At 40.5% G+C, this 14,001-nt stretch overlaps 1 protein-coding gene and 1 long non-coding RNA gene across 2 annotated transcripts; both read left to right on the top strand.

The window, feature by feature from the left end:
- Positions 1-102: 102 nt before the first annotated feature.
- LOC123329471 lies at positions 103-4,767 on the top strand. Its single transcript, XR_006544940.1, has 3 exons — positions 103-649; positions 3,392-3,502; positions 4,407-4,767. It is a non-coding gene; the product is annotated as an uncharacterized LOC123329471 (long non-coding RNA).
- A 1,007-nt stretch (positions 4,768-5,774) lies between these two features.
- On the top strand, positions 5,775-13,684 carry TMEM70 (transmembrane protein 70). Its single transcript, XM_006054200.3, has 3 exons — positions 5,775-6,080; positions 7,336-7,441; positions 12,936-13,684. Exons 1-3 carry the CDS (start codon positions 5,880-5,882, stop codon positions 13,391-13,393), a joined length of 765 nt encoding a protein of 254 aa, XP_006054262.1. The 5' UTR covers positions 5,775-5,879; the 3' UTR covers positions 13,394-13,684.
- The last annotated feature ends 317 nt before the right edge of the window (positions 13,685-14,001 follow it).

The raw sequence follows: 14,001 nt of genomic DNA, 5'->3' as shown, positions 1-14,001 counted from the left end.
CTTGAAGCGGTGCTGGGAGTGGAGGAGGTCGGGGGTCCGAGGCAGCATTGCATCCTGGGATTTGTAGTTTCTCTAGCGAGTACTGCCGTGTTAGGCGGAGTCAGCGCTGCAACCTGGAACTTGTAGTTTCTCACGCCGAGTCTTAAAGAGTCTGGTAATTTTGGAGGTTGTCCCTACCCCTCCTTTGCGGGTAAGCCTAGACGTAGCAGACGTCCGCAGAAGAAAGGTCGGAAAGTGGGGGTGCGGTTTCTATGCTAACAAGACCGTGCTCTTTATGAAGCACTTTCTGTCTTTTGTGAAAAGTTGCAGAGCTTATTGAAGAGCATCTCGGCAGCTCGCGAAATCGCTGGCCTCATTTCCTCTCTTCCCGGTACTTTTCAGTGTTTACTGAAAGCAACCACGCCCCCCACCCCCACTCGGAGGCCTTCACCCGTCGCCTGTCTCCCTCCCAGGGAATCATTCACAGAAACTACGGCCACCAGTACTCAATTCTGACACCATCTTTGTCATTTCACGCCCCCTCTGCCTCTCCTTCTGTTCTCTCTCCCGCTGTCTCCTCGGCGCACTATCTCCCCACTCTTCCCATCTGCCTATCCTTTTTACAGATCTTACCTCCACTTAAGATGGGGTTCTATCCTGAGAACTCATGGTAAGTTGACAATATCAGTCGAAAATGCACTGGATAGACGTAACCTATTCAACACAGTTTAGCCTACTTATATCCAACCTGCAGTTGGGCAGAGATCATCAAATACAAAGCTTATTTTACAATAGAGTGTTGATTATTTCAGGTAGTTTATTGATTACTGTACTGAAAGTTAAAAACAGAATGATTGTAAATATATAGGTGGTTTACCCTCCTGATTGGGTAAGTGATTAGAAGCTTCAAAACCGAGGAGAGAGTATTATACTCCATCTTTCATACTGCATATAGCCCAGGAAAAGATTAAATAAGATTCCAAATTGTGTACGGTTTCTTCTGAATCTTACAGCTTTTTCACCATCATAAAGTCAAGTATAAATTGAACTATCATAAGTCAGAGCCGCCTTTATCTGCTTTCCTTTGGTGAAATTTAGGCACCCTTCCAAGAAGAGTGAAACAGCTAAATAAAGTTCACCCTCTGTTTACCGGACTGAGGCATGAAAAGAATGTAGGGCCAAGACTCTCACCATTGCAAGTTGCCCAACTAGGACTGCTGTGTAATGATGTCCACAAAAGGAAAACACAGGCGACCCAGAGTTTGTTGACCTAATTAGTGCCTTTGCCTGAAAGACACTTTTAGTTCATTTGGCAGATTAAAAAGTGTTGCAAAAGCAATACCGGACAGACTGTTGGAGGTTAATTTTTCCAAGCCTTTGCAAAAATGATTAAGGTTTTTTGGTTATAAATGGCACCCCACTCCAGTACTTTTGCCTGGAAAATCCCATGGATGGAGGAGCCTGGTAGGCTGCAGTCCATGGGGTCCCTAAGAGTCAGACACGACTGAGCGACTTCACTTTCACTTTTCACTTTCATGCCTTGGAGAAGGAAATGGCAACCCACTCCAGTGTTCTTGCCTGAAGAATCCCAGGGTTGGGGGAGCCTGGTGGGCTGCCGTCTATGGGGTCGCACAGAGTCCGACCCGATTGAAGCGACTTAGCAGCAGCAGCTCAGAATAGAGTTTGGTAAGGAGGAGAGGCAATGGGGTGAGAAGAGGAGGCTGTGGGCTCATTTTCGACTGAACTTTTCCTCCTTTACTTCAGGAGTGTTATTTTCTCCCCTTAAAACTTCCCTTTCCTCATTGCCTTATCGCCTTCTAAAAGGGTCACTATGTTAGTTGCCTAGAGAACGATAGAATTTTTCAGGTGAGGATGCTGAGGCTAACTAATGCCAGATTTAGGGCTAAAATCTAGTCAAGGATTGTTTTTTAAAAGTGCAAAATTTACTTAGGATATTATTTATTATGTAAATAATAATTTATTATTTACATATAGTAAACGTATAATACATGGTTATAAAAATGTAGAAATTGCAGATACATTGGTGTTTTAATATACTTTTACGTAGATTATACTGTATTTACATGGTTCTTTATACTATTTATTTTCCTACTTAACAAACCTCAATAACCCACACTTTTGTAACCAAAATCTCCACAACATCATTTTTAATGTCTATAGAATTACATTGTCTAAATGTACCATGAGTCACTTAAGTATTTCCTTAAATGTTGGACATTGACCATATTTTCATTTTTAAGTCACTTTATGTAATACTGTATTCAGGATCTGCAGAAATCTTTGACCATGTTTCTGTTTCTTTAGAATATGAACATTTTAAAAGTTCTTGATTATCTATTGACAAATTCTTTTGCTAAAAGACTCTCCTGGTTTAACTTCCAACCCACTATAAAGAAGTATTTAGGGTTCTTACCAAATACTGGCTTTACCAAAAATTTTCTTTTCTTTTTTCCATCACACAATTCTGTCCTTAAGCTTAAATTAAAGGAGGGGAAAAGGCGTGGTGGATGGGAAGGAAAGACAGCTAAAGAACAAACAAAAATTACATATAATAATGGTGGCCATACATTCTACAAGGGGTACCCATTTTCAATTTTTCCATGAGCCTCCATCTTAAAACCCTCTCAGATGGTATGAATGGGGAATTCAAGGATTATTTTGTAAACAGCCTTAGTATCATTCTAAAATCCCACTCAAGTAGTATATATTTAAAAAACATCTCTAAACTACTAGAACTGGGAAATCTTTAACCATGAATAATAGTTTCATATAATTCTATAGCACAAAAATTTCAGAATATGATCTCATTTCAGCTATTTAGAAACTCTGAGTAGACCAAGTAGTATTTCCATTTGCCCACAGTTTCTGTAGGAAGAAACTAAGCTTAACAGAAGATAAAAATTCAGCTTCTCTTAATATATTGTTGAAGTAATCATACAAAGAGGCATTAGACTGAGATGGCTCTGATGTCTTGGTAGGTTAATGAGCAAGCCCATATTCAATCCTGTGAATACCTCAAAAGTAGGAACAACCAATCACAAACATCCAATGAGATTTTTCTCAAATAATGCAACAGCATAAGCTATAACAATCAAATAATTTCCTTGCTTTGCATGTGCATCTTCTTCTAGCTCCTGTCAGTGGAGTGTTCATGACTGTTTCAAGTTTGATGTACGATTGGAATAAAGTTTTGCTCAAATAAACTCTCAGAAATTTTAGCGTGCCTCAGTTTATCTTTTTAAAGCTATTAAAACTATTAAAAAACACTATGTGAACAGCAAGTTTAAATATGTATCAGTACAAGAATGGCTAATTGATGTTGTTTGTAATATGCACTACACTAAAGCAAGAATATTTTGGTTTTGTGGTTTTTTTTTTTTTTTTGTCTCAGGTGATCTGGAATCTTAGTTCCCCAACTGGGGATAGAACTGGCAGTCCTTGCATTGGAAGCACAGAGTCTTAAACCACTGGACCCCCCAGGAGAGTCAAGAGACGTTAAAAGGTAAGCAGAAGATAAAGAAAGTGAAGTTACAATAGCCAAGCCATGGAAACGACATGTCAAGAATACTGGAGTGGGTTGCCATTTCCTTCTCCAGGGGATCTTCCCAACTCTAGGATGGAAAACACATCTCTTGCATTGCAGGCAGATTTTTTACCATTGAGCCGCCTGGGAAGTCCACAAAGGAATATTACTCATTCATAAAAAAAGAACAAAATAATGCCATTTGCAGCATCATGGATACAACTAGAGAGTATCATACTAAGTGAAGTGAGCCAGAAAGAGAAAGACAAATACCATATGGTATCATTTATGTGCAATCTAATATATGGCACCAATGAACATATCTATAAAACACACTCAGACAAAACTACTATATTTAGAATGAATAAATAACAAAGTTCTACTGTATAGCACAGGGAACTATACCCAGTCTCCTGGGATAAACCAGAATTGAAAAGAATGTGAAAAAGAATGTATATATGTGTATAATGGAGTCACTTTGCTGTACAGCAAATTAGCACAACACTGTAAATTGGCTATACTTCAGTAAACAAAAGAAACAAAAAAGAAAGTGAAATTATCCATAAAGAGATAGTATTATTTTATCCTTCTAGATACCCAGAAAAAGGTAGACAGGATTTGGAGTTGTGAAGGTGGTACTAGTTTAGACTATTAGTTTGTTCCTCTCTTATGTAAATAACATTTTGAGTAAAACATATGGTTCTGAAATAAACAAAAGAGCATATTGACTAGTTGGGTGCTCATCCCTCGATACTCAGCTGAACCTGAACCTCTGGGCATTCTCAGGCTAAATTAATCATTCTGCATCTTGGGCTTCTGTAATATTTCATAAATTGGTATATTTCAATTATAATAAAACATTATATTTTAACTTATTTTTTAGGGTTGCCTTCACTATGTGTTAGGGGAAGCACACTGGCTGAAACTGCCCACCCTGGCCAGGCACTATAGTAACCATTTGTGTGAGCTGTTTTATGACATGAGGTCCTGGTAAGGAACGTGGAACTAACAAGCCACCACAACCAGAAGAGTTGGGGAAAAGTCAGGAGACACCACACGTCTGACCACTTCCCAGAGTCCTTCTTCCTGGCATCCATCTTACTTGAGCAATGCCTGAGCCACCAGGAAGGACCTTGAGTCAGAATGATTGGCCAAAGACAACCTGTAAATTTATCCTATCACCTTAAAACCCCAGACTGTGAGCCACATGGCAGAGCAGTTCTGGGTTTCCTTACCCTACTGCTCTCCACCCAGATGCCCCTACCCAATCATCTTTTGCTTTCTCAGTTCATGCGTGTCCTCGGGCAATTCATTTGAGTGTTAGACAAGAGCCCTCTCTCCGAACTTGGAAGGGATTCTACTTCCTGCAACATAAAGCGCTGTGGATTCCCAGTTTTATTCAGTATCTTTATAGCCTCAGCTTCCGAGTTAGTCCTGGCAATAGGCAAGGCACTCAATACCTCTTTAACAAATAATAAAGTATCCGGTACACGGATGAGAATGATTTCAGAAAACAAATTTGACAAGTATCAACGGTCAATGAGCGAATTCTACTTATCTTCTACCAACTCATTGGTTGGATCAAATTACCATTCATTTTTGTGCAAACGTGTAACGTATTATTCCTTTGTGCCAATAGATTAGAAACATTTTCCATAAAGAAAATGTTTAAGGGAGCCTAGAAAATGACACCCAGGAGAATAAAACATTTAACTCGGGCTTCCAGGATTTGTCCTTTGAGCATGGCTCTCCCCTCTATCCTTCCACACTGTTATAAAGAGGCCAAGACTCTAGCCTGCCTGGCGTCTCCGTCCACGCCTGGAGAATCCCAGGGACAGAGAAACCTGGCAGGTTACAGTCCATGGGGTCGCAGAGTCCGACACGACTAAGCGACCAACACACACACTCCCTTCCGTTCTTCCACACTGTTATAAAGAGACACACACACACACTCCCTTCCGTTCTTCCACAGTTATAAAGACACACACACACACACTCCCTTCAGTTCTTCCACACTGTTATAAAGAGACACACACACACTCCTTCAGTTCTTCCACACTGTTATAAAGAGCCCCACACTCCGACAAGGGGAAGCAGCGTGGAAGCTGGGCGTCTGCTGGTCCCCGCAGCAAGGGTCTGATCCGGTGCACAGCTCAGCTCGCAGGGAACAGCGCGAGGTTGGGCACGTTGCAGGCGTGCCGTATGTTCTGCGCACGCGCCGGCGGCCAACCCTGCCGGTGGGCCTTCTGGGGGATGCGCCTGCGCGGCTCGTTCCAGCCCGGGACTGGTGAGAAGCCGCGGTTTAGGGTGTCGCGGTGCCGCCGCAGTGCGGTCGCCTTTCCTGGTTGGGTGTGGGATGCTGCTTCTGGCGTTGGGCGGCCCTTGGGCGGCCGGACTGCGGCTCGGCGGGAAGAGGACAGCGCCGTGGGCTTCCAACGCGCTCCGAGGCCCCAGGGCGGCTGTCTCGAGGGCGGCCTCCTGCAGAGGCTCCTCAGGGCGCGTCGGGGGCACGGGGCTGTCGGCTGCCGCGCCTGTTCTGCGTCGGGTGCGAGCCCAGGTCGGCGGTTAGAGGGCTTCGGACCCGTGTGAGGGCGGGGAGGGGGGCGGGTGGTGGAAGTAGCATCGGGCCTGAGGAGCCTGGCTTCCCCGCAGCTTCTCCCCTACTGCCCGGCGGCTCCTGTAGGAAAGAAGCCCAGTCCCAGGCTGGCGGGAATAGTATGTTTGGGCCTCGGGACCAGGCCGGTGCATCCCGGGGTTCACAGCACCCGCGGATCCAAGTGCCCCTTGGAAAGTGATTCTTTTCTGGGCGGTTCCAGTCACTTTACAGATGGTTGCAAATCCAGCGAGGACTCAGTTTATTGCCTTTTCTGTCCTTGAGCGCAAGCTTGTAAGAGCTAATCTTCAAGGAAGTTAGATGTGCCACGTGGAGATGGAACTGAAAAAACTCGGAGAACCTCTGAGTTTTTTCAATTTTTTATTAGGTGGCCCTATTTTTAGGAGTTACTATGCTCCCTGTTGCGGGGGGGGGGGTGGGGGACGGGATAAAGAAGTTAATCCTTATTTTAATCTGAATAAATTGTCTCCTAATCCTGCCCTGTAAAATATTAGGTTTAGCAAACATGCCGAAACTTGGAAAGCCAGTGCGGGAATTGAAATCTAATTAAATTTCAGCCTAAAGGAATTAGGCATGCCTTTTACATCTTCAAGAGAGTGTGTAGTGAAAGTCATTTTCAGAGGTTCTGGGAACTCTTGTTCCTGTGAAATTTGATGTAGGAGTTCAAGTGGAAATTTTTCCTTATAAGGAACAAGAAATGGATATAAAGAGTTTGGGGAAAGAATATATATATATTAATAATAGCTGTGGCATAAATATTTTAGAAGTATTAAAAACTACCTGGGCTTTATAAACACTGAATCTGCAGTGTTTTGCTTAAATAAAGTGATGTTTTTTTTAAACAAAAACTAATGCATTTAAATCTTTGCAACTGAGTGATAGTGACATGCAATAGAAGAAACTACTCCACTTTTTACTTGTTTAAGGTCACACTTTATCTAACAAGCTTCTAGCTGGCATGCAAACCTAGGTCTTCAAACTCCCAATTCAGTGTCTACTTGTGAGTGGGATTAAGGAAAGCCTTTCTGTTACTCAATTTGAGTTCTTCAGCTCTGTAGATTATTTGGAAGAATTCCTTAAATCACCCCATATGAGATGTTCTCTTTATTACATTTTTCAAAATAAACTTAAAAAAATTTAAAAGTTGGTCTAAAATGCAATTTATTATGCACTCACATCATGGTCTCTCTTTCAATAGATACCTGTTTGTTGGGAAAGAGGTGTTCGATGTTCACATACACAGCTTGACAAATCAGAAGATGGAAGGCTGATTTATACTGGGAATTTGGCCCGAACAGTATTTGGTGGGTAATCATAAATGAGAGGGTACTTCCTTTTTTCAACCTTTTGAATATAAAAAAGGTTCTGAGCATATGATACTTACTATTTTTATTGTTGTTTAGTTGCTAAGTCCTGTCTGACTCTCTTAAGACCCCATGGACTGTTGCCTGCCTGGCTCGCTGTCCACGGGGTTTCACAGGCAAGAATACTGGAGTGGGTTGCCAGTGGTTCAGGGGATCTTCTTGACTCAGGGATCAAACCTATGTCTCTTGCATCTCCTGCATTGGCAGGTGGATTCTTTATCCCTGAGCCACCACCTCATAATTGCAAGACAGAGGAAAGGTTATAAGATTTAATAAAGGATTTGGAGGTTGAGACCTTTGCATTTTTAGGAAATTTAAATTTTTATTTATCTATTAATTTATTTATTTGGCTGCCTCAGGATCTTTGTTGTGTCATGTGGGATCTTTTCTTGCATTTGGTCTCAGTAGTTGCAGCAGGCCCCCTGCAATTGCATCTACAGTCCCCTTAGTTGCCCTCCCTGCATGTGGGATTGTAGTTCCCCACTGAGGATTGAACCTGAATCTCCTGCATTGCAGGGCAGATTCTTAACCACGGGACCACCAGGAAAGTCCCTTTAGGAGACTTTTAAAAGGTTTTTGAAGACTCTTATGACTTTGTGGTCTTATGACTGAGCACTAAAGATTCATCCTTTGGTCACCTCTCAGGATGTTTAGCAACAAAACGTATATTTATATAATGTTTGAATATTCAGAGAAGCAAATATGAATGAATACTTAGGAGTAGTTATTTTGGGTGAGTAGACATTTACTCTATAGAGTAATTATGGTTCATAGATATATTAAGTCTACATTTTTTTGATCTTAGAATTTTCAGCAAATGTATTTACTTAGTAACTTTTGCACATGGTAGGTAGGGAGTTATGGAGTAGGAAAAGACAGTGTATTAAATAACTACAAATTTAAAGTTGTTTTGTCTCCTTAGGTCATAATTCAGTATGTAGTATGGGATAATTTAGAAACGAAGAATGTAGGTATGTGGTTTGTTCAAGTTTCTGAGGTGGTATTTCATTTCAATAATCCTTATATAAAAAAGTATAACCTGAAATATTTGGAGGATTACCTTACAGCCACAAGATTTCAGTGCCCCATTGACATGTGTGTTTTTGATCATGTTGATGTTACTTGGTTGTCTGAAATTTAATCTGAAAACCTGTAAGTTCTCAAGTGTGTGTGACATTAAAATTGAGTATATTTAAAATACAACTTCAGCTAATTTAAAACTTTTTGGGAATAAGGACTGATTATAGTCACTGTTGGGAGGAGTTCTGAAATTCTTGGAAGAATCAGTTTTGGATGGTAGTAATTTCTTCAGAAGTTACAACATGAGTAGGTCTTTGAGCCTGTGTCACATCTCTGGATTGAGCCTTGGATACCTGGATTGATGCCCTTGAAATGTGTCAACTGTGACCCCCATGATACCCTTCTTTATGAACACAGACACCATTCCTTCAAATGAAGGGAAGGTTTATCCATTTATTTCATGTCCCCACTTGACTCAGTTCTGAACTGAAGAGAATATAAATAGGAATTAATTTTAGTGTGTGTGCTAAGTTGATTCAGTCATGTCCGACTCTTTGCAACCCTATGGACTGTAGCCTGCCAGGCTTCTCTGTCCATGGAATTCTCCAGGCAAGAATACTGGAGGGGGCTGCCATGCTCTCCTTCAGGGTATCTTCCCGATCCAGGGATTGAACCCATATCTCTTATTTCTCCTACATTGGCAGGCAGGATCTTTATTATTAGCACCACCTAGGAAGCCTCCTAATTTTAGTATGGTTATAATACAATATTTGTGGAACAGCAAAATTTTGCATGGTATTCAAAGTTCTAGAATTGTAGCAGAATTTGATGTTTGAGTTCTTTCAATATTAAAATAGAAAGTCATTCTATATGCTTATCAGGAATTAATAATTTTTCTGTGTAAAACTGAGGGAGAGGCATTAACATAGAGGTACCATTCCTGGAGATTCTTTAAACTACCAAATTGGGTCCTACTGTAAAGACATTTGAGGGGACTTTTAGTTGGCAGTTCTTGTTAATTCAGCAACAAAAATTACTGATGTCATCGTATTCTCATTTTAAGATGAGTAGAATTTGAACATAAAGAGGTGTGAAAGTGGGACATCCCAGGCATGGAAGTCGTATGAGCAAAGGCATCAGGATGGGAAAACCCAGAATATGTTTAGAAATAGCAATTACTTCAACCTGAGCAACTGATGCTTGGCTTCCCTGATGGCTCGGTAGGTAAAGAATTTGACTGCAATGCAGGAAACGCAGGTTTGATCCCTGGATCAGGAAGATCCCCTGGAGAAGGAAATGGCAACCCACTCCAGTATTCTTGCTTGGAGAATCCCATAGACAGAGAAGCCTGGTGGACTACAGTCCATGAGGTTGGAAGAGTTCGACACAACTTAGGGACTAAATCACAACCACCACCAGGCATAATAAAGTATATGTATGTATTAGTTTCCTACGGCTTTTAAAATTCATTTTCACACACTTGGTGGCTTAAAACGGCAAAAATTTATTCTCACAGTTTTGAAGGCCTGAAGTCTGAAATCACAGTGTTGGCATGTACATGCTCTGAAGGCGCTGGGGAAGAACTCTTCTTTGTCTCTTGCAGCTTCTGATGGCTCGCAGCCATCCTTTGTGTTCCTTGGCTTGTAGTTGCATAACTTCAGTCTCTGCCTGCTACTTCACAAGGCCTTCTCTGTGTCTCTGCTTGTCCTGTTCTGCCCTGTTAAGGACACTCACATTGGATGTAGGGTCCACCCTAATCCAGGATGATTTCATCTCAACTTTTAATTGTCTGCAAAGACCCTGTCTCCAAATAAGGTCACATTCTGAGGTTCTGGGTGGATGTGAATTTTGAGGGACACCACTCATACTACTATAGTGTGAAAAGAATAATGGGGAAACAAGAGGTGGTTTTTCTGCAGAAGACAGCTTCAGATCAGATCAGATCAGATCAGTCGCTCAGTCGTGTCCGACTCTTTGCGACCCCATGAATCGCAGCACTCCAGGCCTCCCTGTCCATCACAAATTCCCGGAGTTCACTGAGACTCATGTCCATCAAGTCAGTGATGCCATCCAGCTATCTCATCCTCTGTCGTCCCCTTCTCCTCCTGCCCCCAATCCCTCCCAGCATCAGAGTCTTTTCCAATGAGTCAACTTTTCGCATAAGGTGGCCAAAGTACTGGAGTTTCAGCTTTAGCATCATTCCTTCCAAAGAACACCCAGGGCTGATTTCCTTCAGAATGGATTGGTTGGATCTCCTTGCAGTCCAAGGGACTCTCAAGAGTCTGGTCCCCATTAAATCCCATGTGTACCAATGTCATGACAACTACTTGTGAGAAGAAGAAATTATTTTTAAATTACTGGTGCAAACAAGAAGCCTTCAACCAGCAGTGATGTATGAGAGTGACTGCTGTGTTACAGCCTCATCAACATGTATGGTATCAGATTTTTTGGTTTTTGCCAATTTGGGGGAAAAGTAATATCTCACTGTGGTTTTAATCGTATGTTTCTTATGTTTGAAGTTTAGCATCATTTAATCTTTTGAAATCTTCCCTGCTGGCTCAGATGGGAAAGAATCTGCCTTCAATGCAGGAGACCTAGGTTCTATCCCTGGGTTGGGAAGATCCCTTTGAGAAGGGCATGGCAACCCACTCCAGTATTCTTGCCTGGGGAATTCCATGGACAGAGGATCCTGGTGGGCTACAGTCCATGGGGTCGCAAAGAGTCAGACATGACTGAGCGTCAACTAAAACACACACACGCACGCACACAATCTGTTTAAAGGCCATGTGCATTCATGTGCATTTTTTGTTTCATTGAACTGTCGGCTTATATTTCTTACTCATTTGTTTATTGGGTTGTTGATCTTTTTCTTCTCATATACTGGCAACCTTTTATATCTTGGGTATGTTAATTCTTTGTGATACAAGTTTGTAGTAGTTTTCTCATTCATTTCTTTATTTTGTTTATGGTATTTATGGCTGTGTACATTTTAAAAATGTGATCAGATTTATCAACTTTCCTCTTGATTGCCTCTGTATTTTCTGTTCTCAGATTATAAGGCCTTCACAGGTATATAAGGCCTTCACAGGGCTTCTTATAGCTTTCTTATTTTATACACCTAGATCTCTGGATTATTTGGAATTTTCCAGGTATATGATATGAGGGATCAATTGAATTTTATTTTTTTCTGTATGGCTATCCAGTTGCCCCAGCACCACTAGTTTTAAATTATATCTTTACACTAAATTTCCATACGCAGTGAGGCTTCTAGATTTTGTGCTTTTGTTCCATTGATCTGTTCAGTACTGAGCCTATACAACACTATTTTAATGTTTTAGTATCTAACTCTCCCTCTCTTTTTTGCTTCCTTTGTTTTTCCAAATTAACTTTATAATCAGTTCATCTAGGATTTCAGCTTGTCCATTTTCCAAACAGATGGTGTTCAATCATGTTAAAATTATACATTCAAACTAAGAAAATTTTCATTTTAAGTTATTTATTTACTGTGGTAAAGTAGACATAATGTAAAAGTTACCATTTTGACCATTTTTAAATATATAGTTCAGAAGTCAGTGATTTAAAAAAAAATCTAAGTAAAAATATGTCACTATTTTAACTTGAGTGTTTTTCCTTGATAAGGAAATTTTACCTCTCCCACACGTTTCTTAACCACCAGTGGGGAGTTTTTGTTTTTAAATTTGCTATTTTAATGTTGGGCACTTAGCCTGATAAAGTTAGGCCTGTATTTGAACATTTTGTTTTAGATCTGCAGAAGTACTTGTTAACGGAGCATTTTATTTGATTATCTGCTGACTGGAATAAGTTTTATAGTATTCATAAGGATTTTTGAGTAAAATTAAATCTTTTATTGGGTAGTGCATTGTAATAGCCAACAGACTCGACCCTAGAGTCAGATTGCCTGGGTTTGAATCCCAACACCACTATTTGGTGAGGCTTCCCTAGTGGCTCAGAGGATAAAGAGTCTGCCTGCAATGCTGGGTCAGGAAGATCCCCTGGTAAAGGGAATGGCTACCTACGCCAGTGTTTTTCCCTGGAGAATTCCATAGACAGAGGAGCCTGGTGGGCGATAGTCAGTCCATGGGGTCGCAAAGAGTTGGACATGACTGGTGACTTTACATTTTCACATAGATATATGGTAGCTATGTGACATTGAGCAAGTGCCTGATATTTTCTCATCTTTTAAATGGGAGTGATGATGATGATAATTATACATTTATCTTATAGGACTTTTTTGTAGATTTCATGAATAAAATATGCAGAGTGCTTAAAATAAAGCCTGGAATATAATAAGCACTATATAGGTGTTTTGGTTTTGTTGTTTTGGTAATGCTATGGTAGGAAGAAAGAAGAATTAATTGGATGGTATTAATCCTCTCCTATTTTCTTTTTTTAGGTGTGAAGTGTTTTTCTTACTCTACAAGTCTGATCAGCCTTGCGTTTCTACCATACATTTTTGCACAAAATAATGTTATATTTGGAAGTCTCCCTTTGCAAATCTTATTTTATGGCACCATAGGAAGCTTTACAGTGATCACTCCAGCACTGCTTCACTTTCTTACAAAAGGCTATGTCATTCGCTTGTACCATGAGGCCAGAACAGACACTTACAAAGCCATTACTTACAGTGTTGTACTTTCGGAAAAAAGTACAGTATTTCACCAGACTGATGTGAAGATTCCAAACAGCACGCATGTGTTTACTACATTTTATGCTAAAACGAAATCATTGTTAGTTAATCCAGCACTCTTTCCAAACCCTGAAGACTATAACCATTTAATGGGTTATGACAAACCATTCACTTTTGATCTGGAAGAAGCCAATGAAAAGAAACAGCTTAAAGAAGAGAAATGAGTCTGCTTTTTGCCATACCATATGGCATGTGAGATTTTAGTTCTGCTACCAGGGACCGAACTGATGCCCCCTGCATTGGAAGGGTGAAGTTTTAACCGCTGGACTGCTGGAAAAGTCTTGAGTTTGTTATTTTTATGTTTGTACTTAAATGTGATTTGTGTTCCAGTGTATGATAATTGCCTTTATGTTTGATTTTGTTAGTGACTGATTGTTAAATAAGTTGTATCAGAACTTTTAATTCGGAGACTTGTGTTCCTTTATAATAAAAAAAGTTATGTTTGAAAAAGAAAACATGTAACGTTCTACCATTTTGTTTAAAAGGGTGTGAAAATACATGTATATGCTGATGTATGCATGGTTAATTTTATATAATAAATGAGTCTCACCTGGGGATTGGATATCAGAAGCATATGGGAAAGTTATTTTTCCTTTGTGTATGAACTTTTCTAAGGATATAGATACTACCTTTTCCCACAGTAGAAATTCTAAAAATTCACACGTTATAGAAAGCAAGTGTTAATCTGCTTCCTTTGGCTCTGAATACAGGTTTTGCCTATCTTCTCTGACATAGCTGCCCATATTGAAGATTGTATACAGTAGAGTGTGGT

The sequence above is a fragment of the Bubalus bubalis genome, chromosome 15, assembly GCF_019923935.1.
Source record: "Bubalus bubalis isolate 160015118507 breed Murrah chromosome 15, NDDB_SH_1, whole genome shotgun sequence".
Lineage (NCBI taxonomy): Eukaryota > Metazoa > Chordata > Mammalia > Artiodactyla > Bovidae > Bubalus > Bubalus bubalis.
This window is presented reverse-complemented; position numbering and strand designations above follow the sequence as displayed.

Excerpts from the sequence above, each read along its gene's own strand:
- TMEM70 (XM_006054200.3), top strand. The coding sequence starts at position 5,880 with ATGCTGCTTCTGGCGTTGGGCGGCCCTTGGGCGGCCGGACTGCGGCTC. Across the intron at positions 6,081-7,335 it reads TGCGTCGGGTGCGAGCCCAG|ATACCTGTTTGTTGGGAAAG; the intron begins GTCGGCGGTTAG and ends CTCTTTCAATAG. Across the intron at positions 7,442-12,935 it reads TTTGGCCCGAACAGTATTTG|GTGTGAAGTGTTTTTCTTAC; the intron begins GTGGGTAATCAT and ends TTCTTTTTTTAG.